Source organism: Festucalex cinctus, chromosome 7 (genome assembly GCF_051991245.1).
Source record: "Festucalex cinctus isolate MCC-2025b chromosome 7, RoL_Fcin_1.0, whole genome shotgun sequence".
Classification (NCBI taxonomy): domain Eukaryota; kingdom Metazoa; phylum Chordata; class Actinopteri; order Syngnathiformes; family Syngnathidae; genus Festucalex; species Festucalex cinctus.
This window is the reverse complement of record NC_135417.1, coordinates 10,361,464-10,382,500: the sequence shown is the minus strand read 5'-3', so window position 1 is coordinate 10,382,500 and position 21,037 is coordinate 10,361,464. Positions and strand designations below refer to the sequence as shown.

Genomic DNA, 21,037 nt, shown 5'->3' with positions numbered 1-21,037 from the left:
GGATGGATGGATGGATGGATCAATGATGGATGGATGGATGGATGGATGGATCAATGATGGATGGATGGATGGATGGAAGGATGGATGGATCAATGATGGATGGATGGATGGATGGATGGATGGAGGGATGGATCAATGATGGATGGATGGATGGATGGATTAATGATGGATGGATGGATGGATGGATGGATGGATCAATGATGGATGGATGGATGGATCAATGATGGATGGATGGATGGATGGATGGATGGATCAATGATGGATGGATGGATGGATGGATCAATGATGGATGGATGGATGGATGGATCAATGATGGATGGATGGATGGATGGATGGATCAATGATGGATGGATGGATGGATGGATGGATGGATTAATGATGGATGGATGGATGGATGGATGGATGGATGGATCAATGATGGATGGATGGATGGATCAATGATGGATGGATGGATGGATGGATGGATCAATGATGGATGGATGGATGGATGGATGGATGGATCAATGATGGATGGATGGATGGATGGATGGAAGGATGGATGGATCAATGATGGATGGATGGATGGATGGGTGGATGGATGGCCCCCCTCTACCCCCCATCCACACCTTTGCACGCTCCTGCTGATAGCTGAGAAGCTAGCTTGCTAGCTAGCTAGCTAGCTAGCTAACTAACTAGGATCTTATTCTGGAGCTTTTTCGCCTTGTTCATGTTTTCTTTTCATCTGAGAAAACGGTGTGCTGCTACATCAGCATTAACCATCATAACCCCCTGCCCCCCAAAAAGCCCCCCCACCCCTAAACTGGTCCCAAGCAGTCCACAGCACAACAAAAGGGGTCCACCTGTGCATTCGGAAGTACACGACAAGTGATTGTGGTATCTTGTTGCGTTCTTCAGGTCTGAGCAACATCATCGGCGTGATCGTATACATCTCGGCGGCGCTGGGCGACATCTCGCCCAAGAAGGACGAGGACAAGAAGTGGCAGTACTCGTACGGCTGGTCCTTCTACTTCGGCGGCCTGTCCTTCATCATGGCCGAGATGGTGGGCGTGCTGGCGGTCAACATCTACATCGAGAAGAACAAGGAGCTGCGCTGCCGCTCGCGCACCGACATCTTCAAGAGCACCACGCACGCCATGCTGCGCCTGCCCAGCTACCGCTTCCGCCGCCGCTCGCGCTCCTCCTCGCGCTCCACCGACCCCTCCCGCTCCCGGGACCCCTCGCCGGTGGGCAAGAACTTCGGCCTGCCCCCGTCGGCGCTGCTCTCCCAGGGCCCCGTCTCCGTGTCCACCCTGCCCAACCCGCACTCGCGCTCGCACACGGCCCTGGCCGGGGGCGACATCTCGCTCTACACGCTGTCCCGAGACCCCAAACTGGGGGGGCTGCCGCCCATGTACGGCACGGTGGACCGCGCCACGCTCTACCAGCTCCACAACTGCTTCCCCAAGGACGGCGGCGGCGGCGGCGGCGGCGGCGGCATGATGAGCGGCACGCTGCCCTCGCTCAAGTCCCACAACCCGTCCAACTCCTCCAACTCCAACGTGCCAATGCCCAACTCGGTGGGCTCCGGACCGCCCCCCTTCACCTCGTCCACCGTGGACAGGGAGCGAGGGATGGGCACCCTGGACAGGCTGAAGGGAGACAGGGAGAGCAACTCCAACACCCTCAATAGGAAGACCACGCCTGTGTAAAGTGCGGGGGAGGGGCGGGGGGCGGGGCCGGAAGTAGCCGTCATCCAGCGCCGCCGAAACGTGAACCTCTCCCTCGGCAACGGAAAAAAAAGAAAAGAAGAGCAAACACTCGTAACTGAGCGATCGTAACAGCAACCGCGAACTCTCACGACAAAACTATTTTGATATTTCCACATGCTAGAAAAATGATTTATTTTGTTAACGATCAAAACATGCAAACTAACCTCGGGCTACTACGAAAACAAATTGTGCAATATTAGCGCTAATTTAGCACACCTGCGTTAGCGTCGATTGTTGTGATTATTCTTTGCGTTCGTACTAGGGATGGGCAGAACAATCCATTTGTGTGGTTGCAGGATTAGCTTGCTAGCTTACTAGCATTGTTTTTCACTAGTAGTACTACTTTTGGCCACCCAGTATGTATCGAATCTGTATATCAAGGACATCAAATGTATGCTAAAAATTCTACTAGTTAACATCTTCGATTCTATTTTCTTCGACAGCAGATCTGCGGCGGGGCAAAAATGTGGGCGGATCTTAATTTCAGACAAGCGCAAAGCTTGTTGCACGTTTACCAATTTAGCTGGCGGAGCTTATCTAACCGTTGGAGATGGAGATGCACCTGGTGGTTCCTGAACATGAACATGTTTGAGACTCTAGCGTAGCCCACCACATTTAAAAGGGACTGAGAGGAATTTGATTGAAGTCAGCTGTGACCACTCTCACATCCACATCCTCATCTGTGAAATTACCAACACTGGGTCTAACCTGCCTCTGCGTAGCAATTACGCTGCATGCAATGCAGGTTTTCGGGAAAATAGAGCCCAACTATTGCGCAATTTCCCCTCACTAGTAACATGTAGTTATCTGACTAATATGCAAAAGTTGTCCGACTAGTGAGGGCTAAACACCTGAAGCTGGATATGAAGGATATCAAAAAAAAAAAAAAATGTTCAGATGGCTTCATGAAACGTTTTTTTGAGCATTTATTTGCTACTAGTGTTTGCTACATGCTAACGAGTGGGGTCCAGTCTAAAAACAGTTGGGACAAAAACAATCCAATTGGGAAAAAAAAGAAAAAAGGCCAAGTAGGTAACTCAAAGGTTTTTAAAGTTACTACTAGTGCAGCACAGTAGTTTGCTAGTACTCATGTTTCTAGTGTACCTTTAAGGTTTAATTGATTACTAGTAGGCCATAAGTGGGACTAGTTGTGGAAAAAAAACAAAAAAAAACTTACTGTTGTTCAACTTGTGCCCCGAATTGTCTTACTAGTGGACACAAACAGCATACTAGTACTTTAAACTGGATGTCAAATATATAGAATAAATGGAAGAGCATTCCACATGCTACTAGTACACAATTACACTGAACTAGTGTGTGATTACCCATAACTAGTTAATATAATATAATGACATTTTCTAGCAGGACAACTTTGGCGTACTAGTAGGACGGCTACGAGTAAAGTAAAACTGCACTAGTTGATAATGGTCTGCTACTAGTGACAATAAAGTTCTACTACTTAACATCAAGTGCTTCAACACTCGTTGTAGAGTCGGCACAACTGATTCTGAAAGCCGCTGGCAGATTTGACTGACGTGGCAACACGTAGACGCTCAAATCTGATTGGATGAAATAATCTAATTTTCACGTACTTTTACAAATCAATAGCAGCCAAGCGAAACACGACAAAATGAAGAGAATCGATTGTTGGGAGTAAACTACGATAACTTCCTGGAACAAATATTGGAAATATTTAGAAAAATTTTCCAGAAAAAAAGCCAAAGAAAAAGCAAAACGAACACGAGGCAGCTTGTAGGAAATGTTTTGTGATGTCCATCCCGATCGGTTCCGCGCTCGCTGCGTTATCCGGAGTTAACGTTTTCCATGTTGCTGACTTTTACTGTGATATTTTCATTGTTTGATTCGGTTTTTATTTCCCCCGTCGGGGTGACGAGCAGCGTGTCCAGCATGACGCGAACGAAACCTTCCGCGGAGCGAACGATTTCTTTTCCACTCACCGGTAACGCGTTGATTTTTGTTTGTTTTCAAGATGTGAATACTGTAAATTGTCTTCCAATAATAACAATTAAAAAAAAAAAAAAAAAAAGAAGAGATGCAACAATAACGACCGGGTTCTGGCCTCTGTTCGTCTTCCCGCCGTCGGAATTCGTGTTCAGAGTACTTCTTTGTAGCGCTAGTCGTGTTGACCATGTTTGTTCTTTTTGGGCATTAACGACAAGCTCGCGTCCGCACGGGAGAAAAGAGAAAAAAAATATGTACAGGACCAGGCGCAAGATGACTGCCTGAGTTTCAAAAAAAAAAAAAAAAAAAAAAAAAAAAAATTTTATGAGTGACACATTTCATTTTCAATGGAAAAAAATAATAATGTAAATGAGAGTTTTGAAGAGTGATTTAAAAAAAATAAATTGTACATTGTAATTTATGCATACATATATTTGTAAATTCTCTCAACAAAAATTTTGTTACTCGGACTCTTACTTGGTGGTTTACCTCATGAGCTCCCCACCCCAACCCCCCCCCCCCCCTTTTTTTCCCTCAGCATTGATGGGAACCTCCCCAAAGATTCTTTTCACTGTGCTTCCTCGCTCGTCTTCTCGTGAACGAAAGTGATGAGAATGTAAGCGGCCCCACACGTTTTTTTTTTTTTTTTTTTCTTCTCTTCTCCAGAATTCGACTCTGACGACATGATACAGCCAAAAAAACAACAACAACCAAGGAGACGCTTCCATGTTTTCTGAATTTCTTTGGTGACATTCTGGGACAAAAGGTGCACACGGAGAGCATTTATGTGGGCAATATGAATCATATGTAGTAGACTTTGAGAGACAACTGATTATGGTTTATCTAAATGTGTGATAAACTCAAACACTGTATTGCACGAAGTTTATAAAAAAAAAAAAAAAAAGGATCAATGCTTTTGACTTTTGTCTTTTTTTTGCTGTACTTTTATGACAGTATTGGAATTTGATGATCAACTCAATGAATGACTTATTTGAGAACAAAATGATTACATACTGTATACTTAAGAAATATCCATGCTGGTCCACTGACAATGTAGACCACTAAAAATGATCGGTTGCCAATGCCTGATTTTTTATTTTTTTTCCATTTAGTTTTTTTTTTTTTTAAATCTCTGTCCAGCGGCGATGATGGATTTAAAATTGAACCCTGCCCGATGCCAGCTGGGATAGGCTCCAGCACCCCAGCAACCCTCGTGAGGAATAAGCGAAAATGGATGGATGGATGACGCCTTACTGGATACATGGGCGTTTTTTTAATACTTACTATATATGTTCGTTAAAAAAACAAAACAAAAAAAAACGCCTTACTATATATACATGGTTGTTTAAAAAAAAATAGCCTTACTATACATGGTCTTTTTATTTTTTTTTATTCTTATTTTTTTAAAGAAAAGACGTCTTACATACGAAAAGAAACCCGCCTGACTATACAAAAAAAGAAACAAAACAAAAAAAACGCCTGACTATACATAGTCATTAAAAAAAAAACGACCATGTATAGTCAAGCGTTTTATTTTTATTTTATTTTATTTTATTTTATTTTTTAATGCTTTACTATGTATGGGCATTAAAAAATAGCCTTACTATACATGGTCTTTTTTTTTTTTTTTTTTCCAATGCTTTACTATGTATGGGCATTAAAAAAAAATAGCCTTACTATACATGGTCTTTTTTTTTTTTTTAAAGAAAAGACGTCTTACATGTGAAAAGAAACCCGCCTGCCGATACAAAAAAAACAAAACAAAACAAAAAAACGCCTGACTATACATGGTCATTAAAAAAAAAAAGACCATGTATAGTCAAGCGTTTTTTTTATTTTTATTTTTTTATGGGCATTAAGAAAAAATAGCCTTACTATACATGGTCTTTTTTTTCTTTTTTTTTTAATGCTTTACTATGTATGGGCATTAAAAAAATGCCCATAAAAAAAAAAATAAAAAAAATAAATAAAATAAAAAATCGCTTGACTATACATGGTCGTTTTTTTTTTTTAATGACCATGTATAGTCAGGCGTTTTTTTTTTGTTTTGTTTCTTTTTCGTATATTCAGGCGGGTTTCTTTTCGTATGTAAGACGTCTTTTCTTTAAAAAAAAAAAAAAAAAAAAGACGATGTATAGTAAGGCTATTTTTTCTTAATGCCCATACATAGTAAAGCATTTAAAAAAAAAGAAAAAAAGACCATGTATAGTAAGGCTATTTTTTCTTAATGTCCATAAAAAAAATTAAAAAAAACACTTGTTTTTTTTTTTTTTTTTTTGAATGACCATGTATTCAGTAGTTTTTTGTTGTTTTTTTTGTTTTTTTGTTTTAAATAACCATGTATAGTGGGCGGTACGGTGGAAGACTGGTTAGCATGTCCGCCTCCCAGTTCTGAGGACTCGGGTTCGAGTCCAAGCTCCGGCCTACCTGGGTGGAGTTTGCATGTTCTCCCCGTGCCTGCGTGGGTCTTCTCCGGGTACTCCAGTCTCCTCCCACATTCCAAAGACATGCATGGCGGTTGATTGGGCGCTCCGGATTGTTCCTCGGTGTGCTTGTGCGAGTGGATGGTCGTTCGTCTCTGTGTGTCCTGCGATTGGCTGGCAACCAGTTCAGCGTGTTCCCCGCCTACTGCCCAAAGCCAGCTGGGATAGGCTCCAGCACCCCCGTGACACTTGTAAGGAATAAGCGGTCAAGAAAATGGATGGATGTATAGTAAAGCATTTATTGTAAGGCATCTTTTTAAAACAAACCCCCCAAAAATGACCATGTATAGTAAGGCGGTGATTGACATAAATAAAATATTGACATGGTAAACGAGATGGGAATGCGGATTTTGGGTGCCTAATTTTCTTTTTGAGTTGTTCCCTTGATTGCTTTGATCGAGACACTTTTGACCTTCGTTGTCGCACCGTTGCATACGGTCAATTTGCATATAGATGGAAAGTTGCAGATGGTTTGCATTCGCATATTCGTGTCACCAGAAAGTTCATGCGAAGACTTTTTTTTTTTTTTTTGCATCAGTTTGTGATTGGTCCCATCTGGCGCCTCATGCATGTTTTACACGCCTGTCGTGCTCCAAACACAGCGGCCGCGTTTTTCTTGACCTTCGCAGGCCAACTTAGCGTCGACATTTCTGCCTTGGAGCAGGTGCGATGAGGACTTCAAATTCCCCGCAACGCAGCCAACGCACCTTGAGAGGTCAAAGTTTTCGCACTTTGTTGACTTTGTCGCACGGGAGTCGGGCATGATGCGACAAAGATCAGCAGGTTTTTTACAAGGTGCCCCATAAGCTAAAAATAACATTGACGTCACACATGCCAAAAAAATACTCTCAAATCTACAAAAAAAAATTTTGAAAAAACTCTCACACATATTTGTGAAAGTTTTCATATTCACCAAAAACCCGATTTCTAAAACAGAACACCTCACATACACAAAAAGCAATCTTTTTTTTTTCAGGGTGAGAGTTTTTGACGAGTAAATGTGAGTTTTTTATGTGAGAGGTGTTTTTGTTGACTAGATTTTTGTGGTATGTGTGTGTTTTGCTGAGTGTGAGAGGAATGTGTGGAGGAAAGTGTCAGAATGTGAATGAGAGAGTGTGTGAGAGTATTTTGGTTTAGTGTGTCTTCGTGGGAGAGTTTTCTGTGAGAGTTTAAGCATGTGAGGGTTTTTTTAATGTATGTGCGAGGTTATGTGAGTTTTTTTGGTAGGGGTTTTTAGCTGAGTGTGAGAGCTATTTTGGTGTGTGCAAGAGGTTCTCCTTCATGTGAGTTTTGTTGTGAGAGGTGGTTTTGTTGACTAGATTTTTTTGTGGTCTGTGTGTGTTTTGCTGAGTGTGAGAGGAATATGGGGAGCAATGTGTAAGAATGTGTATGAGAGAAAGTGTGAGAGTATTTTGGGTTAGTGTGTCTTTGTGGGAGAGTATTTACGTACATGAGAGTTGTGAGGTTATTTTAATGCATGTGCGAGGTTTTTTGGTAAGAGTTTTTCGTTGAATGTGAGAACTATTTTGATGATCGCAAGAGGTTCTCTTCCATGTGAGTTTTTTTTCTAATGTGAGAGCGGTGTGCCTGCGAGAGTTTAGTTTTTGTGTGTATGTGTGAGAGGTGTTTTTCAGTGTGAGAGCTTTTTGTTGCATGTTATTTTTTCGTTTTGGTGATTTTTTTTTTTTAGGTACCTGAGAGAGGAAGATGTATGTTGTGTATGAGATGTTTTTTTTGGTTTCTGAGAGTTTTTTGTGAGTGCAAGAGAGGTTTTTCCAGATTTGTTTGTATTTCTCTTCGCAAACATGCAACTAGCGCCCAGCCCGACCCGGCCGATATAAATACGAGCAAGATCGGATGTCGCGTAGATCGCGTTTCTCGCCAGAGGGAGCGTTCGGCGTGCATGCGTTGCCCGCCGATGCAAAAATCGGATGCGGCTTGTGACAGTAATTATCCCGGCGGGAGGTCTCCGGTATGATCGTGATCGGGCCCTCGCCGTGGGGGGCCGATGGTGGTCGTGACGCGCTGATTTGGACGCGACGCGCAGAAGGTGCGAGCACACCGAGGGTGGAAAAGTAAACGATGAGGCACGCATAGCTGAAATTCACGGCTAAGGTTTCGAAAACTTGAGCGGCGATGGCCTAATTATAGAGTCGGGGGGTTTGGGGGCGGGGTCTCTTGTCATAAAGGTCACTTGTGGGTTGAATTGGAGGGAAAAAGTTAGCTTCCTTTAAGACTCCAACTTGTGAATGATTTTTTTTCTTTTTTTTTTTTTGGGTTGTATGATGCCTTGTGATTGGTTGACATCCAGGCTCCTCTTGGATTGGCTCCTGCTCACCTGCTGAGACCCAATTTAGACAAAGTTTGCACTCAGTTGCTTTTTTTTTTATTGCGTTGAAAAACACTTTAGAAAAACACTGAAAATGTGTCGCAACAAGTCTCGCTCTGACGAACCAATCAGAGGACAGAAACATGCTGATGTCATCGAGGATGAATTCGAAATCTGATTGATTGAAGAAACCGTCCCGCCGCTAACATAGTTGAAAGTTACATGGGACGGTATTATTGATCATTCTGAATGTCATGGGGGCAGATTAGATGGACATAGCAACACACAAGAGGCTGAAATCTGATTGGACGAAACAAAATGTGGTGAAAGCAAAGAGAAATGTTACAAAACAAAAAGAATACATTCTAGAGAATAAATTATTATATATTTTTTTGGAACAAAAATTAGACATTATGTTGTAAATAAAGCTACAACAACAAGATTTGATAATGATTATTCATAAAATATATAAAGTGATAAATGTTATGTACATTGTGAAGCTTATAAAGTGAGTCTATACAGTTGGCAGATATACAAAATCTTACTTTTTTTTTTTTTTTTTTTTGGTGATAATATCCCCCAAAAAATAAACACCACAGACGCTTTTTCCAAACGCATAAAAACAGTCGGATGAACATACCTGTTAGTGAGATCTGCAAAGTGGGAATAATATAAATACAATGAGGTATTGCGTAATAGCTGTCAAATGCTAAGCTATGCTAATTGTGCTTTAGAAAAACTGTAGAGAGAGAAAAAAAAAAAACATCCATCAAATGTAAAAGACATTCCGACGTCGGACAACCGCACACTAGGTGGCGCTGTTCTTGTGCGGCCAGCACTTGTGCCAGGCGCCGGCGGGAAGCGAAAGGAGGAGGAAGAGGACGCCTCCGAAGATGAGGACGGCGCCCGCCGAGCCCGCGCAGGCCGCCGACCACGACAGCTGGTGATGCAGCGGGACCGAGCGGTCGCTGGACAGCAAGGCCAGAACCGACTGGTGGAACGTCAGCACCGACGCCAGCGCCAGGACGCCTGGACCCGGCACATCGGACGGGTTCGCTGTTACGTGCGCGTCAACGTCACGTGACTTTTTTTTTTTTGTTTTTTTTTTTTGCGGTCAGACCTGAGAGTATGAAGCAGAAGGAGGCGGGCTTGAGGAAGAAGGACACGCCTTTGCTGAGTGTCATGATGATGCAGATGGAGCCCGTCACCATCATGGTGAGACTGAGGAGGGCCAAAATGGCCGCTGCCATGTTCAAATCTAGGAGAGGGACAAAAAACGTGGAAAATGGGACTGAAATCACATGGAAATCACAATGACAATACTTTAACGCCCTAACTCTAAATTGTAACCCTACTTTGAAACACTAATTCTACTAGAAAACTTTATTTTGAAAGCTTAACCCTACTTTGAAAACCTAACTCTACATTCTAACTAGTGCTGTCTACAAGGTTATTTTAGTTAAATAACACTAACGAAAAAACTAAAACTCAAATTAAAAACTAAAATACTTTTTAAAAAACTAACTGAAACTACATTTTTTGTTTACAAAACTAACTAAAACTAGACTAAGTGCAATTTCTGTAGAAATTGCGTGGGAATGCTGAAAGCGGAATGTTAAGATTTGAATGCACGTGGAATGCTTATGAAGTAAATTGAGAGATAAATTATGAAATTATGACCTCCTGGTTACCAACTGTGCCACCAAGCAGTATCAGACACCTGGTCATGATGATAAGTTATATGTATGGAAGTGGGCGTGGAAAGTGATACTTGGAAAAAGTTCAATGTCTGTTCCATTGAAAATGAATGGGGAAAAATTGTTATTAAATGTTTAAAATTGTGCAAATACTGTAAGTAATGTAGACCATATAAACCCCGGGGACAATGTAAATTTGAAGTATTATGTGGGAGTTGTTGAGAATAAAAATCGATGCTTCAGCATTCCCACAACTAACTATAATTACGGCAAAATGTCCTTCGGTTTAATCTTTGGTCAGTAATTTAATGCGTGAGCCTTTAGGGATGATTTTAAATGTGATTGTTAGTAGATTTATTTTGCTATTAACCGGAATAATGACGTTTGAAAGTATGTCACACAGAAGTGACATCATCTAGCAGCAGCCAGTAGAAAAGTACCTTCTGATGACATCACTCTTATATTGTTTTTTTTTTTTTTAAATATTGTGCAGAATACACATAAAAGAAAAAAAATAAACTAAAACTAATACTGAAACTAACTCAAACTAAAATAAAAGTAAGCATTTATTAAGTAACTAAAACTGATCAAAACTAACAGAACCACACTGAAAACAAATGAAAACTAACTCAATTAAAAAAAAAAAAAAAACTCAAAACAAAAATAAAAAACTAACTGAAAATGAAAACTCCAAAACTATAATAAACCTGGCTGTCACTATCAAACATTTTTAAAATAATTAATCTATCGATTTTTCAATTTTTATTTTTATTTTGTATGAAAATGTTTTTTTTGAATCACCCCGATTACTGTTTATTAACCAGTGATTGATGTTTATTTTGTACTTTGTATTAATATAAACAGGGATTGTTACCAGTTTGTTCATTGTTTTCCAAAGTAAAAACAGATGTTTGCAAAAGTCTCATTTGAATAAAAACACAAAAGATCATGTAAACGCACTTTGAGGGCCTTATAAGGTGTCGAAGCGTTCTATAAATGAAATGTTACTTTGAAACCCCAATCCTATTTTATTTTTGAAAACATAAACCCGACTTCATGACTCTAACGCGAGCACTTTGCGTTTTATCAAACTACATTTTCCAGCTTCTGCTTTTACTTTGTCAAACCCCGCTCAGTGTTTTTTGTCAATTGTCTGATACGTTACGGGGTGAAGCACTAACTGAATTCTAATCAATTTTTGTTTGTGCATCTGCCTTGATGATGCAAATGTGTGTTGGCCAATTTGGCTCGACTTCAAGCACATTTTATTGGCAAGGTGAAGGCGGACAGGTGGAACATACAAAACATGTGCCAACATGTGATGTCATCATTAGTCCTACTTGCATACCAGCGTCACGTTGACCTAGTTCTACATCACCATTTTTTTTTAATTATTTTTTTTATTCATCTTACTTTTGTCTGTGGTCTTCTTGAACATGACGGAGTTTTCCCCCGAGGTGAAGAACTTGAAGTAGGTGCAGTTGGATTCTGCAGACAAGAGCAAACTTTAGGACAACATGCATGCACATGCGCACGCCAGTGGTGGCTCGTTGCTCGTCATTTCTATTCATCCATTCACACTAATGTCGTTCCAGGGGTGCATTTCACAAAGCGGGTTTGAGTGAGAAGCAAGAGGGTCAAGAAGAAACGGTGAAATGTTTCAGAAAGGGAGGTAACTGAAACCAAAGGATCAGAGCTAACTCAAGCCTGTGTCATAAAAAGAGGTCATTTAACTCATTGACTGCCATTGACGGAAAAAGACGTCAAATAATGCATTTCTGCTGGGCTGGCAGTGAATGTGTTAAACACAATGTGCCAATATATTTTGTGATTATATTGCAGCATCCTTTTTTCCTTTTTTCTTTTTTTAAGGCAAATTTTGCTTAAAAATCCGTCAATTTTGGTTACATCTAATCTGAACTCATTGACTGCCATTGACGGAAAAAGACGTCAAATAATGCATTTTTGCTGGGCTGGCAGTGAATGTGTTAAGCTGTGGGTCAGTTACCGTAGTAACAGGGTGCATCAACCTAACCTGGTCAGCAGCAGGTTTTTTTTTTTATCAAGGAAACTCCAGTTTTTCCCTGTACATGCCTCCTTTCAGCCACAAACAACATTACATTATGAAAACTGGGAAGGGGAATTTTTTAATGGATTAATGATTATTGTCGCCAGGCGAACGGAATAAGGAATTCCTTACACGTGACACAGGTGTCAAACTCAAGGCTCGGGGCCCTGATTTGGGCCGCCGCGTCATTTCATGGGGCCTGCAAAAGCAAATCATGTGCGATGATGTAATATATATTGCTCAAGTATCAAAATTACAAATTAGGGGGGAAAAAAAATCATAATCACGCTTATTTTGGTAATCATTGAACTCATGATTATTCAAACGATTTTTTTTTTTTGGTACAAAACGAGGAAATGTTTAAACATTTAAAAATGTTAAGACAAATAAAATGATTTGAAACATCATAATTGTGTAAGTTCCTTTTGGACCAAGCAAGATTAATAAAATGTGTCATTTAAAATTTTTAAAAAAGTGCAAATATATAAATTTAAACTCAAAATGAGTATTAATAATGTTATAATATTTTTTTGTTTTTGTTTTTTTTTTAACAGTTATGCCGATTTTGTAATTGTGGACTGTAATAATTTAAAGTCATTGAATTTTGGATTAATTGCACAGCCTTATTGCAAATTGTCTTGAATTTTAATTATCTGAATAATAGTTGGAAAAAAAAAGTTCAAAAAATCGTTGCGTGAAATTTGTGAATAATATCACCTATATTATTATAATTATTAATAATAATAATCCATCCATCTATTTTTTTAACCACTTGCTCCTCACAAGGGTCATAGAGATAATAATAATAATAATAACAATAATAATAATAACAATAATAATAATGACTGAATTGAATGCGGCCCACATGAAAATGACATAAAATTATTTTGCATTTTAGTTTTGTATGGATGGTTGCAACATACTGTATTATGCAACATCAGTTTTAATTAAGGTCCAAAATAATAATAATAATAATAATAATAATAAATATTTCCATTTTGTGTTCCTATTTGAATTTGTAGCAGTCGTGTCAAAGATCTCGATGAATTGATTGCAATGCAATAAAGCGTGAAAAAGAGGCAGAAGCAGGTTGAAGAGGAGGAGGAGGAGCAAGCGAGCTGGGAGCGCAGATGGAGGGGAGGTGAAAGCTGCAGAAGAAAGAAAGACGCCACAGATGGAAGAGGAGGAGGTCGAGGAGTGAGGGTGGGTGGAGCCTACGGGGGGCAACACGGGTGGGGTTGTTGTTGTTAATACTGCATTAGACCGTCCCGCTCCCTCGTTGGCCTTTCACTATATTTAGACAAAAAACTGTGAAGTAGACACGTTCCACTCGGCTTCGCGAGCACATAGTGACAACTCGCACCCACCCGGCGTTACATGCTTGCATGGAGCCACCACTCATCAGCTTATCTTGTGGTCTCACCACGCTTTCGCATTCGGCACATATTGCGTTGAAGACACCTCCGAGTCAGCTCAGCTTCGGGACGGCAGCCACGATCGGAAAAGATGGGCGAAGAAAACATGGCGGCCGAGCTGAGCTGAGCTGGCGGCCAACTGCCAGTGGTGCGAGAAACGATTGTCACGAGCAGACTGGCTGCCGTCAACACGCTGTCGCGTCACCTAAATAATTTATAGTAATATAAAATAAAATAAAATAAAATAGGTCAAATAAATATACAGGACTGTCTCAGAAAATTTGAATATTGTGATAAAGTCCATTATTTTTGTAATACAATTAAATCAGCAAAAATGCCATACATTATGGATTCATTACAAATCAACTGAAATATTGAAAGCCTTTTATTGTTTTAATGTTGCTGATAATGGCTTCTTTTTTTTTTCTTCTTTTTTTTACTTGGTCTGAGGAAATATTCTAATATTTTAAGATAGCATATTTGGGTTTTCTTAAGCTGTAAGCCATAATCAGCAATATTAAAAAATAATAAAAGGCTTGCAACATTTCAGTTGATTTTTAATAAATCCAGAATGTATGACATTTTTGCTTATTTAATTGCATTACAGACAATAATGAACTTTATCACAATATTCTAATTTTCTTAGACAGTCCTGCATATAATAAAATTTATAAAAATAAATGTAATATAAAATATATAAATATAAAAAATAAATAAATAATACATTAATAATAGTAATAAAAATATAATTTAATAATTACACTACTACTACTGCTTCTACTTTTTTTCTTTCTTCAACGCTTGTAACAGATATTTTACTTGAGGAAAATACTGGAATTCATGTCAAATCATCAAAGTATATTTCGTCGTGCTGTGAAGTAATTAAATAATTTAAATTTATCTCCAGAGTGAACATATATATGGGGTGTCAAATTAGTGTGTTAATTTTTAATAAATTTAAAACTTCCTTTAATGCCCCTAATTTTTGTTTTTTTACATGTGATTAATGAGCGCACCTTACTTGGAAAGCCAGTACTGGGGGGAAAAAAAATTCCAGTCCCAACACAGCAGATACGTCAACGTCAAAATTTAGCAGTAATAAATGTAATAATAATGCATATTTTTACGGCAACTGGGGTCAAGTTATATTTTACAATTTAAAAAAAATGTAAAGAATTTCACAAATTACTTCCTGTTAAAGATTAGATAGCTCTTAATATGAAAAGAAAAATGCACTGAGCTGTCACCAACATCTTACAAATGCAATTATGCCATCTAGTGGCAGAAAATTGACCTCAACACAAAGCAATATTACACGTTTTCTTACCGTACAATTCTTTTTTTAAATTTTAACTCAATTGTATGTATTATTATGAAATTACTGTATTAATGACTAAAAAATGCAGCCATACTTCTATTAGTTTAGCATTTTTTTCCCCACTTAGTTTATGTTAACAAGTGTAGCATTTTAAAAAAAAAATTTTTTTAACTTTTTGTTTGAAGATTTTTCTTATGGAAAAAGTGCAATGGCTCAATAAGAATGAGTAAGTAGATGGCCTGTGGTCACCATGGCAACACCAGCACCGCCGTCGCGACCTCACCTCCCGGCAGTTCGGCGGGACCGCAGCTGGCCCTCTCGGGGTCCACGTCGGCCACCCACAGGGTGCGCACGCAGGCCTTCCACAGGCCGTAGTGCGCCATCTGGCACGTCTGGTTGCCGCCAAAGTCCTTGGGCTGCGCCAGCTCCGCCCAGAACTCGGTGCCCACGCCCAGCACGGTCAGCGTGACGCCCACCGCGCACAGCAGGAAGGCCAGCTTGATCTTGCCGTCCTGGCTGTCGCTCATCTTTTGGCTCCGCCTGTGGGCGCGCCCGCCCTTCAGGGCGGCCAGACCGGCGGCCGCCCCCACGCGCCCGTCGTCGTCCTGGGACACGAAGAAGTTGCTCCACATCTCAGCGGGCCCCGGGTTCCAGGTGGAGCCGGATTTCGTAGGGATGGAATAGTGGAGCTTTAGAATTGGGGGGCGGATAAACGACACAAGATGGAGGATTCAAGTCCAAAAATACATCCGGGGATGAATCGAAGCTCCGGGCCAGTATTTCCTTTTTTTTTGCAGTGCGGTCCTCTGAAAAAAATAAATAAATAATAATATTAGTAAGTAAGACCACAAGGTGTCAAGTAGGGATAGACCGATTATCGGCCGGGCCGATTATCGGTGCCGATATTTGACTTGTTGACAATTATCGGCATCGGCCATTTTACGAATTTGAAGGGCAATAAAGGTGGAATCAAGTTATGTCATTAAATAATTAAAAAAAATCAATTTAGAAATTATGTTGAAATTTTGGAAAACTATTTACAGTAGAAAACTTTAGAAAACGCATTTATTTATTTATTTATTCACTGCAAACACTGGGAAGTCCCAACACTTTTTAATTTATTAAAAATAATAATTAAAAATGTTCTTTAGAAATTATGTTGACATTTTGGAAAACTTTTTTTACAGTAGAAAATTTTAGAAAATTATTTATTTATTTATTCACTGCAAACACTGGGAAGTCCCAACACTTTTTAATTCATAAAAAAAAAAAAAAAAATTAAAAAAAAAATTTAGAAATTATGTTGAAATTTTTGAAAACTTTATTTACAGTAGAAAACAATTTAGTTATTTATTTATTTGCTTGCTTAGTTTTGAATTTAGCTTAACACAGGCTGATGACCCTGGAAGTTCCCTACATTTTCTACAATTTCTGTTAAAATTTTTAATTAAACAAAACTGTCTATTGTTTATATGTTTTAAAATTAAAAAGGTTTATTTTATTTTATTTTTTTTACACAATTATTTTCTCTTTTACTGCAAATGATATCGGCTTGAAATATCGGTTATCGGCTTCCTTGACGACGAATAATCGGTATCGGCATCGGCCCTGAAAAAAAAACAACGTATCGGTCTATCACTAGTGTCAAGTGATAAAGTGTTCAATTGTAACATTAAGATGCTCAACAACCCGAAGTCGGTACGGTTCAAGCTTTACCGCTCCCTAAACTTGAAAACCCGACACACATTTTGTCAACGTGGATTTTTGTTTTGCACGGGGGGTCAAGGTGAGCGCCACAATGGCCCCACCCATCTTTCATCGTCCCGCCACAGAGCTCAGACCCGAGTGGTCCCACTGCGTCGGGATTGGATGCGGATCCCCGTCTGATCCGAGGGGATCACCCCGACGCCACAAATACTCCATCACATGTCCACGGCACATACTGGGAATCAGGTGCGCGCGTCTGATCCAGGCTTATCAAGCATTTTCCGCTCACTGTAAAATATGAGCCGGGTGCCCGTGGGAGCGTTTCAACAAGGTGGCAGCTGACCCACGCAAGGGTGCGAGGCAGGTGATAATTTAAGCTTGAACCAGACTAATTGACCCTGCTTTGGGATTCTGACAGGTCAAAACAGTGGACAAGAGGACAGAAGGCGTTCTTGGATCACTTGATTGTGAGCTTTGTACCGGCGGTCTCAAAGGTTTTATACAGGCGGCCGACCAAACCACATCAACCACCTGTTTGCTCAGATTATGCTATTCATTAAAAAGAATGGCAACAACATTACATTTGTATTTGCAATACTGTATAGTCATTCACATGAGATCCAACACATCAACAAAAATATCTTCTCGTAACTTAAAGTGGAATATTACCGACAGTTAGGATTAGAAAAGAGGTGTTTGCAAAACTATCATAGCTATCTGTTAGCTAGCTAGCTAGCTAGAATCACGCTTAAATGTACTGTAATTTAAAATTCTCTTATAAGAGCCAAACTTCAATTTTGTTTAATTATTCCTGGTTTATTCCCTCACATTCCCTCTAATTCCGATGGAAAGTTTCCAATTTTGAAAAGCCTGGACTTTTGCGACTCTGTGTGTACATTTCTAGCTAGCTAGCTGTATAGCTAGCAAGACATGCTAAAATGTAATTTTACTCATTGGGTTTTCCTCCCATGAATTCCAATAGAAAGTTTCCAGGAGTAAAATTACATTTCTTGCTAGCTAGCTAGCTAGCGAGCTGTATAGCTAGCTATCTAGCTATAGCTTTATAGCTAACTATCTAGCAAGACATGCTAAAATGTAATTTTACTCATTGGGTTTATTCCCATGATTTCCCTGTAATTCCAACATAAAGTTTCCAGGAGTAAAATTACATTTCTTGCTAGCTAGCTGTATAGCTAGCTATCTAGCTATAGCTTTATAGCTAACTATCTAGCAAGACATGCTAAAATGTAATTTTACTCACTGGGTTTATTCCCATGAATTCCCTGTAATTCCAATAGAAAGTTTCCAGGAGTAAAATTACATTTCTTGCAAGCTAGCTGTATAGCTAAGCTTTATAGCTAACTATCTAGCAAGACATGCTAAAATGTAATTTTACTCCTGGGTTTATTCCCATGAATTCCCTGTAATTCCAATAGAAAGTTTCCAGGAGTAAAATTACATTTCTTGCTAGCTAGCTAGCTACCTGTATAGTTAAGCTTTATAGCTAACTATCTAGCAAGACATGCTAAAATGTAATTTTACTCCTGGGTTTATTCCCATGAATTCCCTGTTAATTCCAATAGAAAGTTTCCAGGAGTAAAATTACATTTCTTGCTAGCTAGCTAGCTAGTTAGCTGTATAGCTAAGCTTTTTGCTAACTATCTAGCAAGACATGCTAAAATGTAATTTTACTCCTGGGTTTATTCCCATGAATTTCCTCTAATTCCAATAGAAAGTTTCCAACTTTGAAAAACTTTTGCAACTCTCTAGTGTGCGTACGTGCATGCGTGCGTAGGAAAGCAACAAATGGGAGGGGGGAAACAAAACAAAAAAATAATAATTCTGACCTGTGGTTTGGTGTTGAGTTGACGAGAAGACGCTTGCAAATTAAAAGAGAGGATGAGTGCTCATGGGTGAGTTAGTGACAGAGAGAGCAACAGAGAGGAGGAGGAGGGGGTACAAAACGGTAATGGAAAGTGAGCGTAACAGGGGAGGGGGCTGCAGCCGGGTTGTCTGACACTCTCCATTCTGAAATATCCATCTATGTGTGTCCCGTGTGTGCGCGTATATCAACTGGTAATGTCAGTAAAGTAGAAAGTGGAGGTGCTGCAACAGGAGCGATCACGCACAAACATGTTGGCATTAACATGTCGTGAGGCGTGGCAGCGTGATTGAAAACATGTGTTTCTGACAGACGCAGTCCGCGCATGCGTGCGTCTATTTATATTTTCGGACAGGCACCTGTTAATGACATTAAGTGAAAGTGGAGGAGGAGCCCCAGGAAGTGTGTGTTCATACGGCTCGTCTTACTGCACCGGGATGAGTGATTGATCTGTCCAAGAAGGTAGCAATAAAGGAAATTATAGTGTTTATGTAGCTCTTTTGTTCTGTCGCAGGTTTATTTGGCGTGTAGTTCCATTGGCTTCCACTAGATGGTGACACACTTTTATGTAATGCACTAAATTTGAAAGACGAAGAATAAAAACAGGAAGTATTTCAAAATCCATCCATCCATCCATTTTCTTGACCGCTTATTCCTCACAAGGGTCACGGGGGGTGCTGGCGCCTATCTCAGCTGGCTCTGGGCAGTAGGCGGGGGACACCCTGGACTGGTTGCCAGCCAATCGCAGGGCTGCTGGCGCCTATTATTTCAAAATCAGATGGAGTTTTTAAGATCCAAGTACTTTAAATTTCCCATTCCCCAAAAGCAAAGGAAAATCACTACAAAATTCTTAATACGAGTGTACCCTTTTTCTGAGTTTTTAAGAAAGCGTTTGGACCAAAACTGTTTATTTTGCGATGAACACGTTGAATCAACTGAACATTTATTTTATAAAGCCTTCTGGGAAGATTTGTATGATTGGTTATTCCCTAAACTGCCCAAGTTTTCTTTTTTTTTTGACAAATGAAAATTTTTTGTAGGGTATTTCTGTAAAAGAGTCATCACATGACCTGGTCATTCATATTCTAGTAATTCTTGAGAATTTTATTGTACATAAAAATAGATTCTTAAAATGTAAACCAAACTTCAGTGTTTTTCATAAAGAATTGTGTCATTATTTTTCATCCTTGAAATATATGGAAAAAAATGCAGTGAAATTATATAATTTGGTTGCAGAATTTAACCTTGCTGATATCCCCCTTTTTTTTTTTCTTTGCTTGACTGTTAGCCTCTATAATGTTTAACACGGTGCTATGTCAATTTGTGCTGTACACTTGAAGTTAAACAAATAAAGAATAAAAAAAAACTTTGCTGAAAATGATCAAACGTGGACTCCTCATTAATCCTGCTTTTTTTGCCTACAAATAGCAACAACTTGAGGGTAATGTTTTCATCTTTGGGAATGATTATTCATGTACTGTATATTGTGGGATGATGTTTGGAATAAACGTGATTTGTTTACTGTTAATGCATAGAGGGGGGGGGGGGGGGGATCTTTTGACCATAAAGTATTGCATTTCATATCGTGTATGTATAATAAGGGAGCAAGAGGTTTGGTGTAGAGGTGGCCAGCAGAGAACAGGACAAAACAAGCTCCAGGCAGTGTCACCTCTTGTCCATTTCAGTGTTTCCACTGCAGCTTTTTTTTTTTTTACTTCTCCCCACTCGTAATTATGTCGCCACTCTCGCCTGCTCGTCCATCATTTGACGCAAAAGGTCCATCCGGCTACATTCGGACGCGATCAATAATAATAATAATGCACCAGCACATTGCTGATGCCCACAACCTTCTCTGCACGTCACTCACGTGTTTGTGTCAGCATGACGGAAATCATGTGCTCATCAGAACGAATACGTGTATGCATGCATGTGCATATGCGCCATATGATAACAAGGAAATGCAGTTTGGTCAAAAAGTATTGTGGTAGCCTTACATTAGTTATAAACATTTGAATTGAGGTTTTAAACGTAGGCCATTGCCGCTATAATGTTTCGTCAAGCAGAGAAGGCCTTGCGGCGGGTGCACGTAATATTTTGACCAGAGATCGGATCCACAAATGCACCTAGCACCCATTTTGATGCCCTCTCCATCGGGCCATGGGGGTGACGTCATCACACCGGGCTCATAATGTGTGTTAAACGACAAGGACAATACAGGCTTTTGACGATAATGAATTTTAAATTAAGAAATTGTACCGATTTTAACATTCTAATATTTGCATGTGCAATATAGGTCACTGATATTTCATTGGTCGTTTCTTTTACACTGGAAATAATGTGGCGGGTTAGTCTGACGTCACATGCCGCATTCAAGGGTGAGATAGCGCCGCCTTATGGACATTACGGTTAACTACGTGATCTCCATGGC

General features: G+C 39.8%; 2 protein-coding genes across 4 annotated transcripts in view; one reads left to right on the top strand and one right to left on the bottom strand.

Moving 5' to 3' along the window:
* Positions 1-5,067, top strand: part of cacng8b (calcium channel, voltage-dependent, gamma subunit 8b) — a 29,731-nt gene extending 24,664 nt beyond the window's left edge. For 2 of the 3 annotated variants that reach the window (XM_077525901.1, XM_077525900.1), the window contains one exon: positions 895-5,059. In XM_077525901.1, coding sequence (XP_077382027.1) covers positions 895-1,688 — 794 coding nt within the window. In that variant the 3' untranslated portion in view covers positions 1,689-5,059. Of the gene's footprint in view, positions 1-894 lie in introns of all 3 variants that reach the window. The other variant, XM_077525902.1, reaches the window with a different exon arrangement.
* A 3,524-nt stretch (positions 5,068-8,591) lies between these two features.
* On the bottom strand, positions 8,592-18,881 carry cacng6b (calcium channel, voltage-dependent, gamma subunit 6b). The gene is made up of 5 exons (XM_077527143.1): positions 18,575-18,881; positions 15,304-15,826; positions 11,633-11,707; positions 9,643-9,780; positions 8,592-9,551 (listed from the first exon to the last, which is right to left on the bottom strand). Exons 2-5 carry the CDS (start codon positions 15,650-15,652, stop codon positions 9,331-9,333), a joined length of 783 nt encoding a protein of 260 aa, XP_077383269.1. The 5' UTR covers positions 15,653-15,826; positions 18,575-18,881; the 3' UTR covers positions 8,592-9,330.
* Between the last annotated feature and the right edge of the window lie 2,156 nt (positions 18,882-21,037).

Excerpts from the sequence above, each read along its gene's own strand:
- cacng6b (XM_077527143.1), bottom strand. The coding sequence starts at position 15,652 with ATGTGGAGCAACTTCTTCGTGTCCCAGGACGACGACGGGCGCGTGGGG. Across the intron at positions 11,708-15,303 it reads TCCCGCCGAACTGCCGGGAG|AATCCAACTGCACCTACTTC; the intron begins GTGAGGTCGCGA and ends TCTTGTCTGCAG. Across the intron at positions 9,781-11,632 it reads CAAGAAGACCACAGACAAAA|ATTTGAACATGGCAGCGGCC; the intron begins GTAAGATGAATA and ends TCCCTCTCCTAG.